This window comes from Myotis yumanensis, unplaced genomic scaffold, assembly GCF_028538775.1.
Source record: "Myotis yumanensis isolate MYYU_CA2020_CCGP unplaced genomic scaffold, mMyoYum1.0.hap1 SCAF_20, whole genome shotgun sequence".
Classification (NCBI taxonomy): domain Eukaryota; kingdom Metazoa; phylum Chordata; class Mammalia; order Chiroptera; family Vespertilionidae; genus Myotis; species Myotis yumanensis.
Window position 1 is genome coordinate 11,559,954 of NW_027223771.1, and position 15,689 is coordinate 11,575,642.

Consider the following 15,689-nt stretch of genomic DNA (forward strand, 5'->3'; position numbering starts at 1 on the left):
GACTGGATTCGAACCCGGGACCCTTCAGTCCCCAGGCTGACGCTCTATCCACTGCACCACACCAGCTAGGGCTGTCTTTTTCTTTTTAAATATATTTTTATTGTTTTCAGAGAGGAAGGGAGAGGAAGAGAGAGAGAGAGAGAGAGAGAGACATCAGTGATGAGAGAGCATCAAGGGTCGGCTGCCTCCTGAATGCACCCCACTGGAGATCGAGACCGCACCCCGGGCACGTGCCCTTGACCGGGAATCGAACCCGGGACCCTTCGGTCCGCAGGCCGACCCTCTATCCACTGAGCCACACCAGCCGGGGCCCCCTCTGACTCTTTAAAGCTGATCTCCGCAACGGCGCTTCCTACTTCCTCCCCTTCCATCTTTTCAGGATGATCTGTGGATTTCGTTGCCTTTCACTTTCCTTCTGGAGCGTTCCATTGTCTTTTATTATTATTATAATATTTTTATTGATTTCAGAGAGGAAGGGAGAGGCAGAGAGAGATACATTAGTGACTAGGGGCCCGATGCACGAAATTCGTGCAAGAGGAGGCCTTCCTTCCCCCGGCTGCCGGCACCGGCTTCCCTCGCAGCCCTGGCTTTGTCCAGAAGGTCGTCCGGAAGGATGTCCAGAAGGATGTCCGGTCTAATGAGCATATTACGCTTTTATTATTATAAAGGGTGTCCCAAAATTCATGCAAGATTTGAATTTTGCTTGAGCATTAACAATAACAAAAAATAAAAGCCTAATTTTACTTGGTTTATTGAATCTGATTCTAATATCTGTTGCCCTTTGATGTCAATCCCTTCCATTGGATAAGCATCACCAAGTACCAATGACGGCCCAGGAGCAGGGACGGGGAAGGCCAATGAAGACCGCAGCTTTGCGCCTGTGCCAGCAAAGCCGTGGAGGCCATTGACCCGCTGGGCTGTTCCACACATAACCCTAGACTGTGTACTTTATGAATCCATAAAAAAATTACAATTTTTAATTATAAACCTGTGTTTTCTATCAAAATTACTTCTTGCGTGAATTTTGGGACACCCTTTAGCTGGGGAGAGAATCACGGACCGGCTGCCTCCTGCACGCCCCCTACTGGGGACCGAGCCCGCAACCCCGGGGAATGGAACCAGCAGCTCCTTGGTTCACGGATCGGCGCTCTACCCACTGAGCCACACCAGCCGGGCCCAGCGTCCCTGTTCCTAAGGGGGGTTTTCTCCAACCGACGGCGCCACGAGCATCCCGTCCCTGAAGCCAGGGACCCAGTACCTCCCAGGCAGGTGGCCGTGCAGGGGGTGAAGCCCGCGTACTCCCAGTGGAAGGTCAGCTCGCCGTCCGTGGCGGGGAGGGGGCCGCGGCCACAGGCCCGCCGCTGGCAGGGCCGCCGGGTGGGCGGCGGGGGGCCCTCGCACTCCTCGGCCGGCAGCTCGGTCTCCGTCTCCGTGAAGGTGAGCAGCACGCGGCACCGGACCTCCCGCACCTGCACGCCCGGCCCGCAGGGGGCGCTGCAGGGGGACCAGGGCTCCGGGATGAACCTGCGGGGAAATCAGGGGGGACACACGGGTCACTCGCAGGCCCCTGGGGTGGGGGTGGGGGGCGGGGGACGAGCAGCCTGTGGAGGGAAAAACAGCTTCATTCCCACGACAGCCAATCTGGTCTGAACGCTCTAGGTTTTAAAAATATATATATTTTTTGCCCTGGCCGGTGTGGCTCAGTGGATAGAGCGTCAGCCTGCGGACTGAGGGGTCCAGGGTTCGATTCCGGTCAAGGGCACATGCCTGGGTTGTGGGATCCATCCCTAATAAGGGGTGTGCAGAGGGCAGCCAATTGGTGATTCTCTCTCATCGTTGATGTTTCTATCTCTCTCCCTTCCTCTCTGAAATCAATAAAAAAATGTTAAAAAATGTATTATTTTTTTATTTATTTCAGAAACCACAAGGACTCCAGGGAGGAGCTTTTAAAACAGCGGTTCTCAACCTGTGGGTCGCGACCCCTTTGGGGGTCAAATGACCCTTTCACAGGGGTCGCCTAAGACCATCGGAAAACACATCTATAATTACATATTGTTTTTGTGATCAATCACGATGCTTTAATTATGTTCCATTTGTAACAATGAAAATCCATCCTGCATATCAGATATTTACATGACGATTCATAACAGTAGCGACATGACAGTGATGAAGTAGCCACGAGAATAATGTTATGGTTGGGGGTCACCACAACATGAGGAACTGTATTAAAGGGTCGCGGCATCAGGAAGGTTGAGAACCACTGTTTTAAAACCATGAGGCACCCTAGCCGGTGTTGCTCAGTGGGTAGAGCGTCGGCCTGCGGACTGAAGGGTCCCGGGTTCGATTCCCAGTTAGGGTACATGCCTGGGTCGCAGGCTCGATCCCCAGGAGGGGCGTGCAGGAGGCAGCCGGTCTATGATTCTCTCTCATCATGAATGTTTCTCTCTTTCTCTCCCTCTCCCTTCCTCTCTGAAATCAATAAAATTATATTTTACAAATTGTTTTTAAAAACAATGAAACGAGAAGGCGCCGTATGCGCTGCCCACACGTCCGCAGCTGAAAGCCAGCGCTGCGCGTTCCTCGGCTCAGCCTCAGAAGCGATCATTTCTATTTTCCTAATTAAAAACAAACACACAGACGCCCTCGAACATCCTCGCCCTGTGCCAGTTCGGAGCCGGCAGAAATGTTCATCGCCTCCCTTGGCTCCGGCCGGCTTTCCTCGGGGCCTGGAGACCCGGCTCAGATCCGGAGTCTCTTCCTCCCTTGTCAGCAGCAGCACCCCGGGCCTCACAGACAGCGTGATTACAGGACGGCTGGAGGCCGAGCCGCGCTGCGGTTTTGCTCGGAAATCCAGGGAATGCACAGTCAGGGGGAGGAGGGACCCAGAGGCTTCACTCTCCACAGCCAGGAGCACCTGGGACTCAGTGTGGGAGTGACACAGGAAGTCGGGGGACCACAGAGGAGAGGGGTGAGGGTGGGAGGCGGGACAGCTCTGCTCAGGGAACAAGTGTTGGGGGGCTCCGTCCACCTGTGGGTTCATCCACCTGCAGGGTCTGTGCACCTGTGGGCTCCCTGCACCTGTGGGCTCCCTGCACCTGTGAGCTCCCTGCACCTGTGGGCTCATCCACCTGTGAGCTCCCTGCACCTGTGAGCTCCGGTACCTATGAGCTCCGGTACCTGTGAGCTCCGGTACCTGTGGGCTCCCTGCACCTGTGAGCTCCGGTACCTATGAGCTCCGGTACCTGTGGGCTCCGGTACCTGTGAGCTCCCTGCACCTGTGAGCTCCGGTACCTGTGGGCTCCCTGCACCTGTGAGCTCCCTGTACCTGTGAGCTCCCTGCACCTGTGGGCTCCGGTACCTGTGGGCTCCGGTACCTGTGGGCTCCGGTACCTGTGGGCTCCGGTACCTGTGAGCTCCCTGCACCTGTGAGCTCCCTGCACCTGTGAGCTCCTGTACCTGTGAGCTCCCTGCACCTGTGAGCTCCGGTACCTATGAGCTCCGGTACCTGTGAGCTCCCTGCACCTGTGAGCTCCGGTACCTATGAGCTCCGGTACCTGTGAGCTCCGGTACCTGTGAGCTCCGGTACCTGTGAGCTCCCTGCACCTGTGAGCTCCCTGTACCTGTGAGCTCCCTGCACCTGTGAGCTCCTGTACCTGTGAGCTCCCTGCACCTGTGAGCTCCTGTACCTGTGAGCTCCCTGCACCTGTGGGCTCCTGTACCTGTGGGCTCCCTGCTCCTGTGGGCTCCCTGCACCTGTAAGCTCCCTGTACCTGTGGGCTCCCTGTACCTGTGGGCTCCCTGTACCTGTGGGCTCCTGCACCTGTGAGCTCCCTGCACCTGTGGGCTCCTGTACCTGTGAGCTCCTGCACCTGTGAGCTCCCTGCACCTGTGAGCTCCTGCACCTGTGGGCTCCTGTACCTGTGAGCTCCCTGTACCTGTGAGCCTCCTGTACCTGTGAGCTCCTGCACCTGTGAGCTCCTGCACCTGTGAGCTCCTGCACCTGTGAGCTCCTGTACCTGTGAGCTCCCTGTATCTGTGAGCCTCCTGTACCTGTGAGCTCCTGCACCTGTGAGCTCCTGCACCTGTGAGCTCCCTGTACCTGTGAGCCTCCTGTACCTGTGAGCTCCTGCACCTGTGAGCTCCTGCACCTGTGAGCTCCTGTACCTGTGAGCTCCTGCACCTGTGAGCTCCTGTACCTGTGAGCTCCCTGTACCTGTGGGCTCCTGTACCTGTGGGCTCATCCACCTGTGATCTCCCTGTACCTGTGATCTCCCTGCACCTGTGAGCTCCCTGCACCTGTGAGCTCCCTGCACCTGTGAGCTCCTGCACCTGTGAGCTCCTGTACCTGTGGGCTCCTGTACCCGTGAGCTCCCTGTACCTGTGGGCTCCTGTACCCATGAGCTCCCTGCACCTGTGAGCTCCCTGCACCTGTGAGCTCCTGCACCTGTGAGCTCCTGTACCTGTGAGCTCCCTGCACCTGTGAGCTCCCTGCACCTGTGGGCTCCTGCACCTGTGAGCTCCTGTACCTGTGAGCTCCTGCACCTGTGAGCTCCTGCACCTGTGAGCTCCTGTACCTGTGAGCTCCTGCACCTGTGAGCTCCTGTACCTGTGAGCTCCTGCACCTGTGAGCTCCTGTACCTGTGAGCTCCTGCACCTGTGAGCTCCCTGCACCTGTGAGCTCCTGCACCTGTGAGCTCCTGTACCTGTGAGCTCCCTGTACCTGTGAGCCTCCTGTACCTGTGAGCTCCTGCACCTGTGAGCTCCTGCACCTGTGAGCTCCCTGTACCTGTGAGCCTCCTGTACCTGTGAGCTCCTGCACCTGTGAGCTCCTGCACCTGTGAGCTCCTGTACCTGTGAGCTCCCTGTACCTGTGGGCTCCTGTACCTGTGGGCTCATCCACCTGTGATCTCCCTGTACCTGTGATCTCCCTGCACCTGTGAGCTCCCTGCACCTGTGAGCTCCCTGCACCTGTGAGCTCCTGCACCTGTGAGCTCCTGTACCTGTGGGCTCCTGTACCCGTGAGCTCCCTGTACCTGTGGGCTCCTGTACCCGTGAGCTCCCTGCACCTGTGAGCTCCCTGCACCTGTGAGCTCCTGCACCTGTGAGCTCCTGTACCTGTGAGCTCCCTGCACCTGTGAGCTCCCTGCACCTGTGGGCTCCTGCACCTGTGAGCTCCTGTACCTGTGGGCTCCTGCACCTGTGGGCTCCTGTACCTGTGAGCTCCCTGTACCTGTGGGCTCCCTGTACCTGTGAGCTCCCTGTACCTGTGGGCTCCTGTACCCGTGAGCTCCCTGTACCTGTGAGCTCCCTGTACCTGTGAGCTCCCTGTACCTGTGGGCTCCTGTACCTGTGAGCTCCCTGCACCTGTGAGCTCCTGTACCTGTGAGCTCCCTGCACCTGTGGATGCATCAGGTCTCCCAGGAGGAAAGGGCAGGTTGGCTCAGCTCCTGGATCATGCAGAGAAAGGACCCACCAGTGAGGTTGGGTGGGGCTGACAGGAAGTGCAGGCCGGGAATGAGAAGGGGCAGAACCCACTGCCGCTACCTGCTATCACCCCCTTTTCCAATTCCATACACTGCACAGTGTTTCTGAATTTGAAAGCGAGACCAGGAACCCAGCCTGGAACCGAGGTACGTGTCCTTTTACCGGAATCGAACCCGAGACCCTTGGGTCCATGGGCCGGCGCTCTAACCACTGAGCCACGCCAACCGGGACAGAAAGCAGGCGTCTGAAGGAGGTGCTTTTTGGCTCCACAGACGAAACATCTTGCCGACGACACAAAATGCCGCTGCCCGCGGTGGACGGTGATAAAGAGCAAAGTCCTGCCCTAGCCAGTGTGGCTCAGTGGATAGAGCGTCGGCCTGCGGACTGAAGGGTCCCGGGTTCGATTCCCAAACAGGGCACCTGCCCAGGTTGTGGGCTCGATCCCCAGTGGGGGGCATGCAGGAGGCAGCCGATCCATGATTCTCTCTCATCATGGATGTTTCTCTTTCTCTTCCTCTCCCTTCCCCTCTGACATCAATAAAAATATATTTATTTAAAAAAAAAAAAAGAGGAGACTCCTGCTTTGACAAGGAGGGTAACCACATGACCTCCGAGATCCGCTTCCCTCACACCCTGTCCATTGCCGTCTCCGTAAATAACTCACATATGTCACGGGTGTGACGTGGAACCCGCTGTCCCAGCGCCTGTCCTGGATGCAGGAGCCCTCCCAGACGCCCGGGCCGGGGGCTTGCAAGAACCTGAGATTCCTCCCTCTCTTTCCATCTCTATTTGCCTATTCGGCCTTCAGAACATTTCTTTTCCTTTTTTTTTGGTCAATCCTCCCCGAGGATATTTTCCCATTGATGTTTAGAGAGCGTGGAAGAGAGAGGGAGAGACAGAGAGAAACATCGACGTGAGACAGACACATCGATGGGTTGCCTCCTCCCACACGTCAAGACCGGAATCAAACCCAGGACCCTTCGGTCCGCAGGCTGACGCTCTATCCCAGGGGCGGGCAAACTTTGTGACTCGAGGGCCACAGTGGGTTCTTAAACTGGACCGGAGGCCGGGACAAAAGCATGGATGGAGTGTTTGTGTGAACTAATATAAATTCAAAGTAAACATCATTACATAAAAGGGTACGGTCTTTTTTTTTTTTTTTAGTTTTATTCATTTCAAACCGGCCGGATCCGGCCCGCGGGCCGTCGTTTGCCCACGGCTGCTCTATCCACTGAGCCACACCAGCCAGGGCTGAAGGGAAATGTTTTCATAGAGACCGGCCGTGACCACACCGTGGAGCGTGACTGGCTTATGTCTCTAATGCCGCCTGGTCCTTGGTCAAGTCACATATGTTCATGTAGATATAGGAACGACACCCAGTTTCTTAATCGAAACAGACTCCCGGGTCTGCTTTGCGTTGAACGACCCTGCTCTCCTGTGAGCTTCTCACAGACGCTGCCAAAGCAGGGCCGGCGGATTGAGCAACAGCCAGCTCAGGGCCAGGCCCTGGGGGGTCTGAGGAGCCAGGGCCCTGGGGTGTGGAATAGCTGGACTCCGGTGAGGACAAAAAATTACGTAGATCATGTTCGCTGGCCGGGCCCTGGTGACTCCCTTAACCCTTTGAGTGCCAACCAGTATCCTAGGAACGATGCTACAATGGCCAAGGCATTTTTGCTGACTTCACGGCAGTTTAGGAAAAAAAATGATGAATCGCTAGTCAATGAAGTGACATATTCAAAAACACAAGGAAACCTTTACTACAGTTGTTTTCATCTTTGACATATTGCTTGCTGATTGTATGATAAAATACTAGTAGAAAAAAACTTGAACAAAACAGATAATGTTCAAATAGAGGGACACCCTTCTCCAATATCTTCCACAAAACCGTCATCTTCGCAGCAAGAATGGACATATTTAGCAATATCATCATCACTCATAAAAGCAGACTTAGAACTGGACCCCATTTCGAAGCTTTAGGGCGACAAAATCTGAGTAAACTTCACAAAATCGTCATACCTGTAGAAACGTAGGCGGATAAATGCCAGTGGTCAATCTTAGAACTACAAACATTCGGCACCATAAGCCACCTGCACTTAGGTGCCGTCTGCCAATAAAGAGTGAACTACTAGCATCTAACAGTGACACTGCGGGAGGAGCTCGATAGATAGAGCTCCCGGCACTCTAGGGGTTAAAAGGCCCTCCACGGCCCGTGTGGCTCAGTGGTTGAGCGTCAACCTAGGAACCAGGAGGTCAGGGTTCGATTCCCGGTCAGGGCACAGGCCCGGGTTGCGGGCTCGATCCCCAGTGGGGGGCGTGCAGGAGGCAGCCGATCCGTGATTCTCTCTCATTATGGATGTTTCTCTTCCTCCCTCTCCCTTCCTCTCTGACGTCAGTAAAGATAAAAAGTTCCTCTACTCACGTCGGTTCTTCCGTCACCACCCGGGTCTCCTCCAGCTCCCGGGCTTGCTTCAGCCAAGGCAGCTTTGCCTCCACCGGGCTCTTTTCTAAGGAAAGAAGAACAGAAGCAACAAGCGTAACTATTATCATGAAGCACGAAGGAGCTGGAAGCCGCCGTTCCTGCTGAAGATTTCATCAATAAAGGGGTTGTGCTTCGCCCGGCTGGCGGGGCTCAGTGGTTGAGCGTCGACCTATGAACCAGGAGGTCAGGGTTCGATTCCCAGTCAGGGCACAGGCCCGGGTTGTGGGCTCGGTCCCCAGCGGGGGGCGTGCAGGAGGCAGCCGATCCATGATTCTCTCATCATTAACGTTTTTCTCTCTCCCTCTCCCTTCCTCTCTGAAATCAAGAAAAATAAACACATGTTTTAAAAAAGAATGTTAATACAATGAAACGTAAACGCTGCAATATTAGAACGAGAGCCGGGAAACACCATTCAATGTAACTTTAATCTGCAAACCCACTGTGCTAGCCGGTGTGGCTCAGTGGATAGAGCGTCGGCCTGCGGACTGAAGGGTCCCGGGTTCGATTCCAGCCAAGGGCATGGACCTAGGTTGCGGGCTGGATCCCTGGCCCTGGTCATGGCGCATGTGGGAGGCAACCAATCGACGTGTCTCTCTCACATCGATGTCTCTCTCTCTCTCTCTCTCTCTCCCCCCCTCCCTTCCACTCTTTCTAGAAATCAATGGAAAAATATCCTTGGGGGAGCATTAACAAAAATTATCTATATATAAAAGCCTAAGCAACCGTTATGTCCGAATAACCGGTTGACTGGTTGCTACGATGCGCACTGACCACCGGGGGGCAGCTCCTGCATTGAACGTCTGCCCCCTGGTGGTCAGTGAGCTCCCACAGCCAACCTCCCACGGTCCCTCCCCCCCCGCTGGCCGGCCCCCGTCGGCCCCCACTGGGCCTGGGTGAGACGGGCCTGAGAGGCCCTGATCGCCGGCCAGGCTGCGGGACCCCACCCACGCACAAATTCGTGCACCGGGCCTCCAGTAAGTAGACGAATGATCGAATGAATAAAAAGCACGCCCACCTTTGGGTTTGTAACACGGGACGGGGATGATACACTCCTCCTTGATGTGTAACTTCAGCTGAGGGTTGCAGCCGCCCACGTGCTGCCCGCGATGATTGATGCACAGCACGACCCGGTAGCGCAGCCCCCGGCCGCAGGTCACCGTGCACTTCGGAGAGGAAGAGAGAAGCCAGTGAGACCCACAGGGGTGTCCGCGTCGCATGCGAAGGAGGAGCCGCTGTTCCATGTCAGCCATTTGCAACTGGTGTGCTGCTAGGAGTTTTAAAACAGCCCTAACCGGTGTGGCTCAGTGGACAGAGCATTGACCTGCGAACCAAAGGGTCCCGGGTTCAATTCCGGTCCAGGGCATGGACCTTGGTTGCGGGCACATCCCCAGTGGGGGGTGTGCAGGAGGCAGCTGGTCGATGTTTCTCTCTCATCGATGTTTCTAACTCTCTATCCCTCTCCCTTCCTCTCTGTAAAAAATCAATAAAAAACAAAACAAAACAAAAAAAAAACTTTGGTTCCACTAACTGTTTAAAAAAAAAAATTTAGAACACCCAATACCGCCCTGGCCGGTTTGGCTCAATGGATAGAGCGTCGACCTGCGGACCAAAGGGTCCCGGGTTCGATTCTGGTCAAGGGCGAGGGGTGCGTGCAGGAGGCAGCCCACCGATGTGTTTCTCTCACATCGATGTTTCTCTCTGTCTCTCCCTCTCCCTTCCACTCTCTCTAAAAATCAATGGAAAAATATCCTCAGGTGAGGATTAAAAAATAATAATAATCTCTCTATATAAAAGGCAATCATCTCTCTATATAAAATGCAAATTGTCCCGTCGGGAGTTCGACCGAGAGACTGGGAGTTCGATCGCTCGCTATGATGTGCGCTAACCACCAGGGCGCGGCGTGGGATGAAGGAAGGCCCCGGCCGGCCCTGATCGCCAGCCAGGCCGAGGGACCCCACCCATGAACGAATTTCGTGCACCGGGCCTCTAGTAAATGAATAAAACACAGAATAACTGACTATTTAGTGAGAGGCACTGGCCCCTTTTCTCTTAGGTTGTCAAATAAAAAACCGACCTAGGCCAACACAACAACAGCCTTCTGGTGTGAACGCCCTGTCTTAAGCCATAAATCTACGGGTCACATAACAGAGTTGCACCTTATTGGTCGCAGCCCATAAGGTGGCATCTGATTGGTTGATTCTTGGTACCAGAAATGCTTACATACAAGTCTAGGCAACTGATTTCTTTAAAAGTCACTTTGGAGCATAAAGGGTAGGTAATTACTATTTTTATTACTACTGGTAGTATTCTGTAAATCAATCAAAATTATACCTATTTTTTGTCATACTGGCAAGAAATATATTTTTTGGTGTGTGGCAGAATCTTAGTAATTTAACGTGTGTATGCTGTGAGCTGAAGAAAGTTGAAAATTGCTGGCGAGGTCAATATTAAACAGAAAAGATGCAGTCACAGTGGGGAAAAAAATCGAAATCCCTTGAAAATCTTGCTGTTGAAATAGGAACAAAACTTTGGTTTTTTTTCAAATTTGATTACAAATTTACATGACATTATCCATCACGTTGTGGAGATGGAAGAAATGTTGCTAATCTATAAATTTCAAAAAACAAATTTAAGTCCTGGCTGGTGTGGCTCAGTGGATAGAGCACCAGCCTGCAGGCTGAAAGGTCCCGGATTCGATTCTGGTCAAGGGCATGTACCCTGGTTACAGGTTCCCCGGCCCTGGTCAGGGTACATGCAGGAGGCAGCCCATCGAGGTGTCTCTCTCACATCGATGTTTCTCTCTGTCTCTCCCCCTCCCTTCCACTCTCCCTAAAAATCAATGGGAAAATATCCTCGGGTGAGAATTCACAAAAACAAACAAACCCAAGTATGATGAAGCAGGCCAGCGGATCATCTTTCTCTTCTATCTACAGAAATCCATCTTTCAAAGCTATTGTCACATGAAGAGGTCACCCATACCTCTCTCTGTCTCCCTTCTTCTCTGAAATCAATGGAAATATCTATACTAATAAAAGAGTAATATGCTAATTAGACCAGGAGACCTTCCGAACAAAGCTGGGGGCTTGGCCAGATTGCAAACTGCCACCAAATGACCCTCAGCCCCTTGCTCAGCCCGGCCACACCCCCCCAGGGACCCTCACCCCGATGGGGGCGTGGCCAACCCGCAAACCATCCCAGACCCTTGCCCAGGCTGGCACCGCCCCCAGTGGGGACCCCCACCCCGATGGGGGCGTGGTCAGCCTGCAATCTGCCCCAGCCCCTTGCCCAGGCCGGCACTGCCCCCCGCAGGGACCCTCACCCCGATGAGGGCGTGGCCAGCCTGCAAACTGCCCCAGGCCCCTCACCTAAGCCGTCCCTACATCCCAAGGGGACCCCCCACCCTGATCTGGGACACCCTTCAGGGCAGACCAGCCGGCCCCCACCCATGCACCAGGCCTCTCTTTGTACTAATAAAAGTGTAATATGCTAATTAGACCAGGAGACCTTCCGGACAAAGCCATGGTGGCCGGGCCCAGGCAGAGGCGGTTGGGGGTGATCAGGCTGGCGGGGGGACAGTTGAGGGTAAGCAGCCTGGCAGGGGAGCAGTTGGGGGTGAGAAGGCTGGCGAGGGGGCGCAGTTGGGGGCAAGCAGGCCGGCAGGCAGAGCGGTTAGGGGTGATCAGGCAGGCAGGCAGGTGAGCGGTTAGAAGCCAGCAGTCCCAGATTTCCAGAGGGATGTCTGACTGCCGGTTTAGGCCCGATCCCTGGCAGTCGGACATCCCCCGAGGGGTCCCAGATTGGAGAGGGTGCAGGCTGGGCTGAGGGACACCCCTGTGCACGAATTTCGTGCACTGGGCCACTAGTATTTTTAAAAACCCAATAACACGTGGCAAATACTCCTGAACACCCGGGTCCCGCCTCACCTGGGACCAGTCCATGGCCACCCACTTGGGGCAGTCGAAGAGGTTGCAGGTCTGCATGACCTTGGGCCGCGGCGCGTACATGCACTTCCACTCCTCCACCCGCAGGACCTCGCCGTGCAGCGACTCCTCCACGCACACGAAGCTGCGCCGCTGGGTGCCGCCCCCGCAGGACACGGAGCACGCCGTCCACGGGTTATGTTCCCAGCTCGGAAGCAAACAAACGCAAGCACGTTACTCGGTTACTCGTGTGCTGGTCGGACGGGTGTGTCAGGTCTGCAAACAGGGTTGCAGAGAGGATCACAGTTGTGGTTCGGCTCAAAGAGCACGGGATGTGGGGGAATCAGACTCACGTCTTCATTCACTCATTCACTCACTCATTCATTCACTCATTCACTCACTCATTCACTCACTCATTCATTCACTCATTCATTCACTCACTCACTCATTCATTCACTCGTTCATTCATTCACTCACTCATTCATTCACTCACTCACTCATTCATTCATTCATAGATTCACTCATTCATTCACTCACTCATTTATTCACTCACTCATTCACTCATTCATTCACTCATTCATTCATTCACTCACTCATTCACTCACTCATTCATTCACTCACTCATTCACTCATTCATTCACTCACTCATTCATTCACTCATTCATTCATTCACTCACTCACCATTCACTCATTAATTCACATATTCACTCACCATTCACTCATTCATTCACTCACTCACCATTCACCCATTAATTCACATATTCACTCACCATTCACTCATTAATTCACATATTCACTCACCATTCACTCATTCATTCACTCACCAGTCATTCATTCATTCACTCATTCATTCATTCACTCACTCATTTGCTCACCATTCACTCGTTCATTCATTCACTCACCATTCACTCATTCATTCACTCACTCATTCGCTCACCATTCACTCATTCATTCATTCATTCACTCACCATTTGCTCATTCATTCACTCACCAGTCATTCATTCATTCACTCACCATTCATTCATTCACTCACCATTCACTCATTCATTCACTCATTTATTCAATCATTTATTCATTCTCTCATTCATTCATTCATTCTCATTCATTCACTCACTCGTTCATTCATTCATTCATTCATTTTTATCCTCACCCAAGGATATTTTTCCATTGATTTTAGAGAGAGTGGAAGAGAGAGGGAAAGACAGAGAGAAATATTGATGTGAGAGAAACACATCGATTGGTTGCCTCCTGCACGCGCCCCAACCAGGGCCTGGGCAGAGGAGGAGCCTGCAACCGAGGTACATGCCCTGGACCAGAATCGAACCCGAGACTCTTCAGTTCACCAGCTGATGCTCTATCCACTGAGCCACACCAGCGAGGGCCAGACTTTCATCTTTGCTGCTACACAATCTACAGTCACAGGTGACCTCTGACCCTGAGGTTACTGTCCTGTGGGAACAATCACCTGCCCTCATTCCCCTTCACAGGACACGTGAGAGTCTAATTAATCACACGGAGGATGAAAAGCCTCTTTAAACTGGCTCCGCACCAGCCCGGCCGGCGGGGCTCCGTGGTTGAGTGTCGACCTAGGAACCAGGAGGTCAGGGTTCGATTCCTGGTCAGGGGACACTCCGGGTGGCGGGCTTGATCCCTAGTGTGGGGGGTGCTGGAGGCAGCCGATCCATGATTCCCTCTCATCATTGATGTTTCTCTCTCTCCCTCTCCCTTTCTCTCTGAGATCAATAAAACACATTATTTAAAAAATTCATATAAACTTTCCCCCAACTATAAAACAGTAAAGGACGATATTCCCAGAGAATCATAGAAACTTGAGGTTAGATGGACAATGAGGTGGTGAACTGGGGCGGGGGGGCAGTCTGGAGGGTTTCATGGGGGGAAAGGGGACACATGAAGTACTTTCAAAACTAAAGATTTAAAAAAAGAAAAAGAAACTCAAGGTGAGAAAGCAGCCTGCTAGCCCCCTGAGTGGGGAAGGAGATTCCGATGTCTGATCCCTCGACATGCGTGAGCTTCCCTGGGGCCTGTGGACACCCCAACCCCTCCTCCCGCCCCCCCGGGATGGCCAGCAGGAGGCAGCCTGTCCTGTGGGATTCCTAGAACGGTCACTCTTGTTCTTCACTGAGGCCTGTGTCCCCCCGGCCTCCCCCACCCGCTCTCAGGGCAGGGCCTGCTGTCCATCCCTCTTCCATCATAGCCCCTCGCTACAGACACAACCATCCCTCGCAAGCAAATGATGGAAGAGTAAGGACAGCCCTGGCATGTGTGGCTCAATGGATAGAGCATCAGCCTGTGGACTGAAGGATCCTGGGTTCGATTCCCGGTCAGGGCACATGCCTAGGTTGCAGGCTTGATCCCCAGTGTGGGGCGTGCAGGAGGCAGTCGATCCACGATTCTCTCTCATCATGGATGTTTCTCTCTCTCTCTCCCTCTCCCTTCCTCTCCGACATCAATAAAAATATGTATATTTTTAAAAAAGAGTTAACGACATCACTCACCGAGGGAGAGGCTGGAAGTGGTCGTACGGCATGATCTCCTTAAAGCCGTCGCTGCAATGGAACCGCGGTGAGAGCATCAGACCACAGCCAGCGAACACGTTTATCAGTTTGACAGACACAGACCTGACGTCCCGAACGCCCAATCCCTCTCAAACTGAAAACCAAGTAGCCCGGCCAGTGTGGCTCAGTGGTTGAGCCTCGACCTATGAACCAGGAGGTCGGGGTTCGATTCCAGCCAGGGGCACATGCCCGGGTTGCAGGCTTGATCCCCCTCAGTGGGACACGTGCAGGAGGCAGCCAATCAATGATTCTCTCTCATCATGGATGTTTCTATCTCTCTAGCTCTCTCCCTTTCTCTCTGAAATCAATAAAAATATATTAAAAGAAAAGAATTTTTTTTTTATTAAAATGTTCTGTTACTTTATGTGAACGATGACTCATTTATCTCAGCCCTTCGCATTCAGCCCGTCTCCATCAAAACAAACCTGTTTCTATGAAAACGGAAGCTTTTGTTTTTTTGGGGCCACGTCCACTCAAACCTTGTTTATCTGGCCCGCGCTAGCCTCTGAGTGTGACATGCTTGGTCCAAAAAGACCTCTATCTACTTAAAAAATTGAATTTACAGTGGAATAAACACACAAAGTACAGCCCTGGCCGGTGTTGCTCAATGGATAGAGCTTTGGCCTGCAGACCATAGGGTCCTGGGTTCGATTCCGGGTCAAGGGCACAGGCCTGGGTTGCAGGCTCGACCCCCCCTAGGAGGCGTGCAGGTGGCGGCCGATCCATGATTCTCTCTCATCTTGGATGTTTCTCTCTCTCTCTCTCTCCCCCTCTCTCTTCCTCTCTGAAATCAATAAAAATATGTATTTTTTAATGAAAAGAAATATGTCTCTATCATTAAAACAAACAAAACAAAAAAACCCACAAAGTGCAGAGAGCGGGCGGGGCGCCCACCTGGCCGGGCAGGGGTCCATGCTGCACTCCTTCAGCTTGGGTTTGGGCTTGACGTTCTCGGGGTAGTAGTGGCAGTAATGGTCGGGGACCACCCTCTTCAGGCGGATGTCCACACATTCGGCTGAGTTCAGCTGGTAACCTGCCCGGGGGGAGAAGGACAGTGTGAGAATCGCACCTGCTTGTTCTTGCCTGGCTGCCTTCTCACGCCCACACCCTAATCCCCCCCCACCCCCTATTTAAGCAACTTAATTCGGGCCCGGCCGGCGTGGCTCAGTGGCTGAGCATCAACACATGAACCAGGAGGTCAAGGTTGGTTTGATCCCCGCTCAGGGCACA

General features: G+C 53.5%; 1 protein-coding gene across 1 annotated transcript in view; it reads right to left on the reverse strand.

The window, feature by feature from the left end:
• ADAMTSL3 (ADAMTS like 3) overlaps window positions 1-15,689 on the reverse strand; it is a 135,808-nt gene that overhangs the window by 37,841 nt on the left and 82,278 nt on the right. The window contains exons 11-16 of the mRNA XM_070400445.1: window positions 15,354-15,492; window positions 14,400-14,450; window positions 11,887-12,091; window positions 8,979-9,126; window positions 7,904-7,988; window positions 1,259-1,524 (exon numbers count right to left, since the gene is read on the reverse strand). Of these exons, the coding sequence (XP_070256546.1) occupies window positions 1,259-1,524; window positions 7,904-7,988; window positions 8,979-9,126; window positions 11,887-12,091; window positions 14,400-14,450; window positions 15,354-15,492 (894 nt within the window). The remainder of the gene's footprint in view (window positions 1-1,258; window positions 1,525-7,903; window positions 7,989-8,978; window positions 9,127-11,886; window positions 12,092-14,399; window positions 14,451-15,353; window positions 15,493-15,689) is intronic.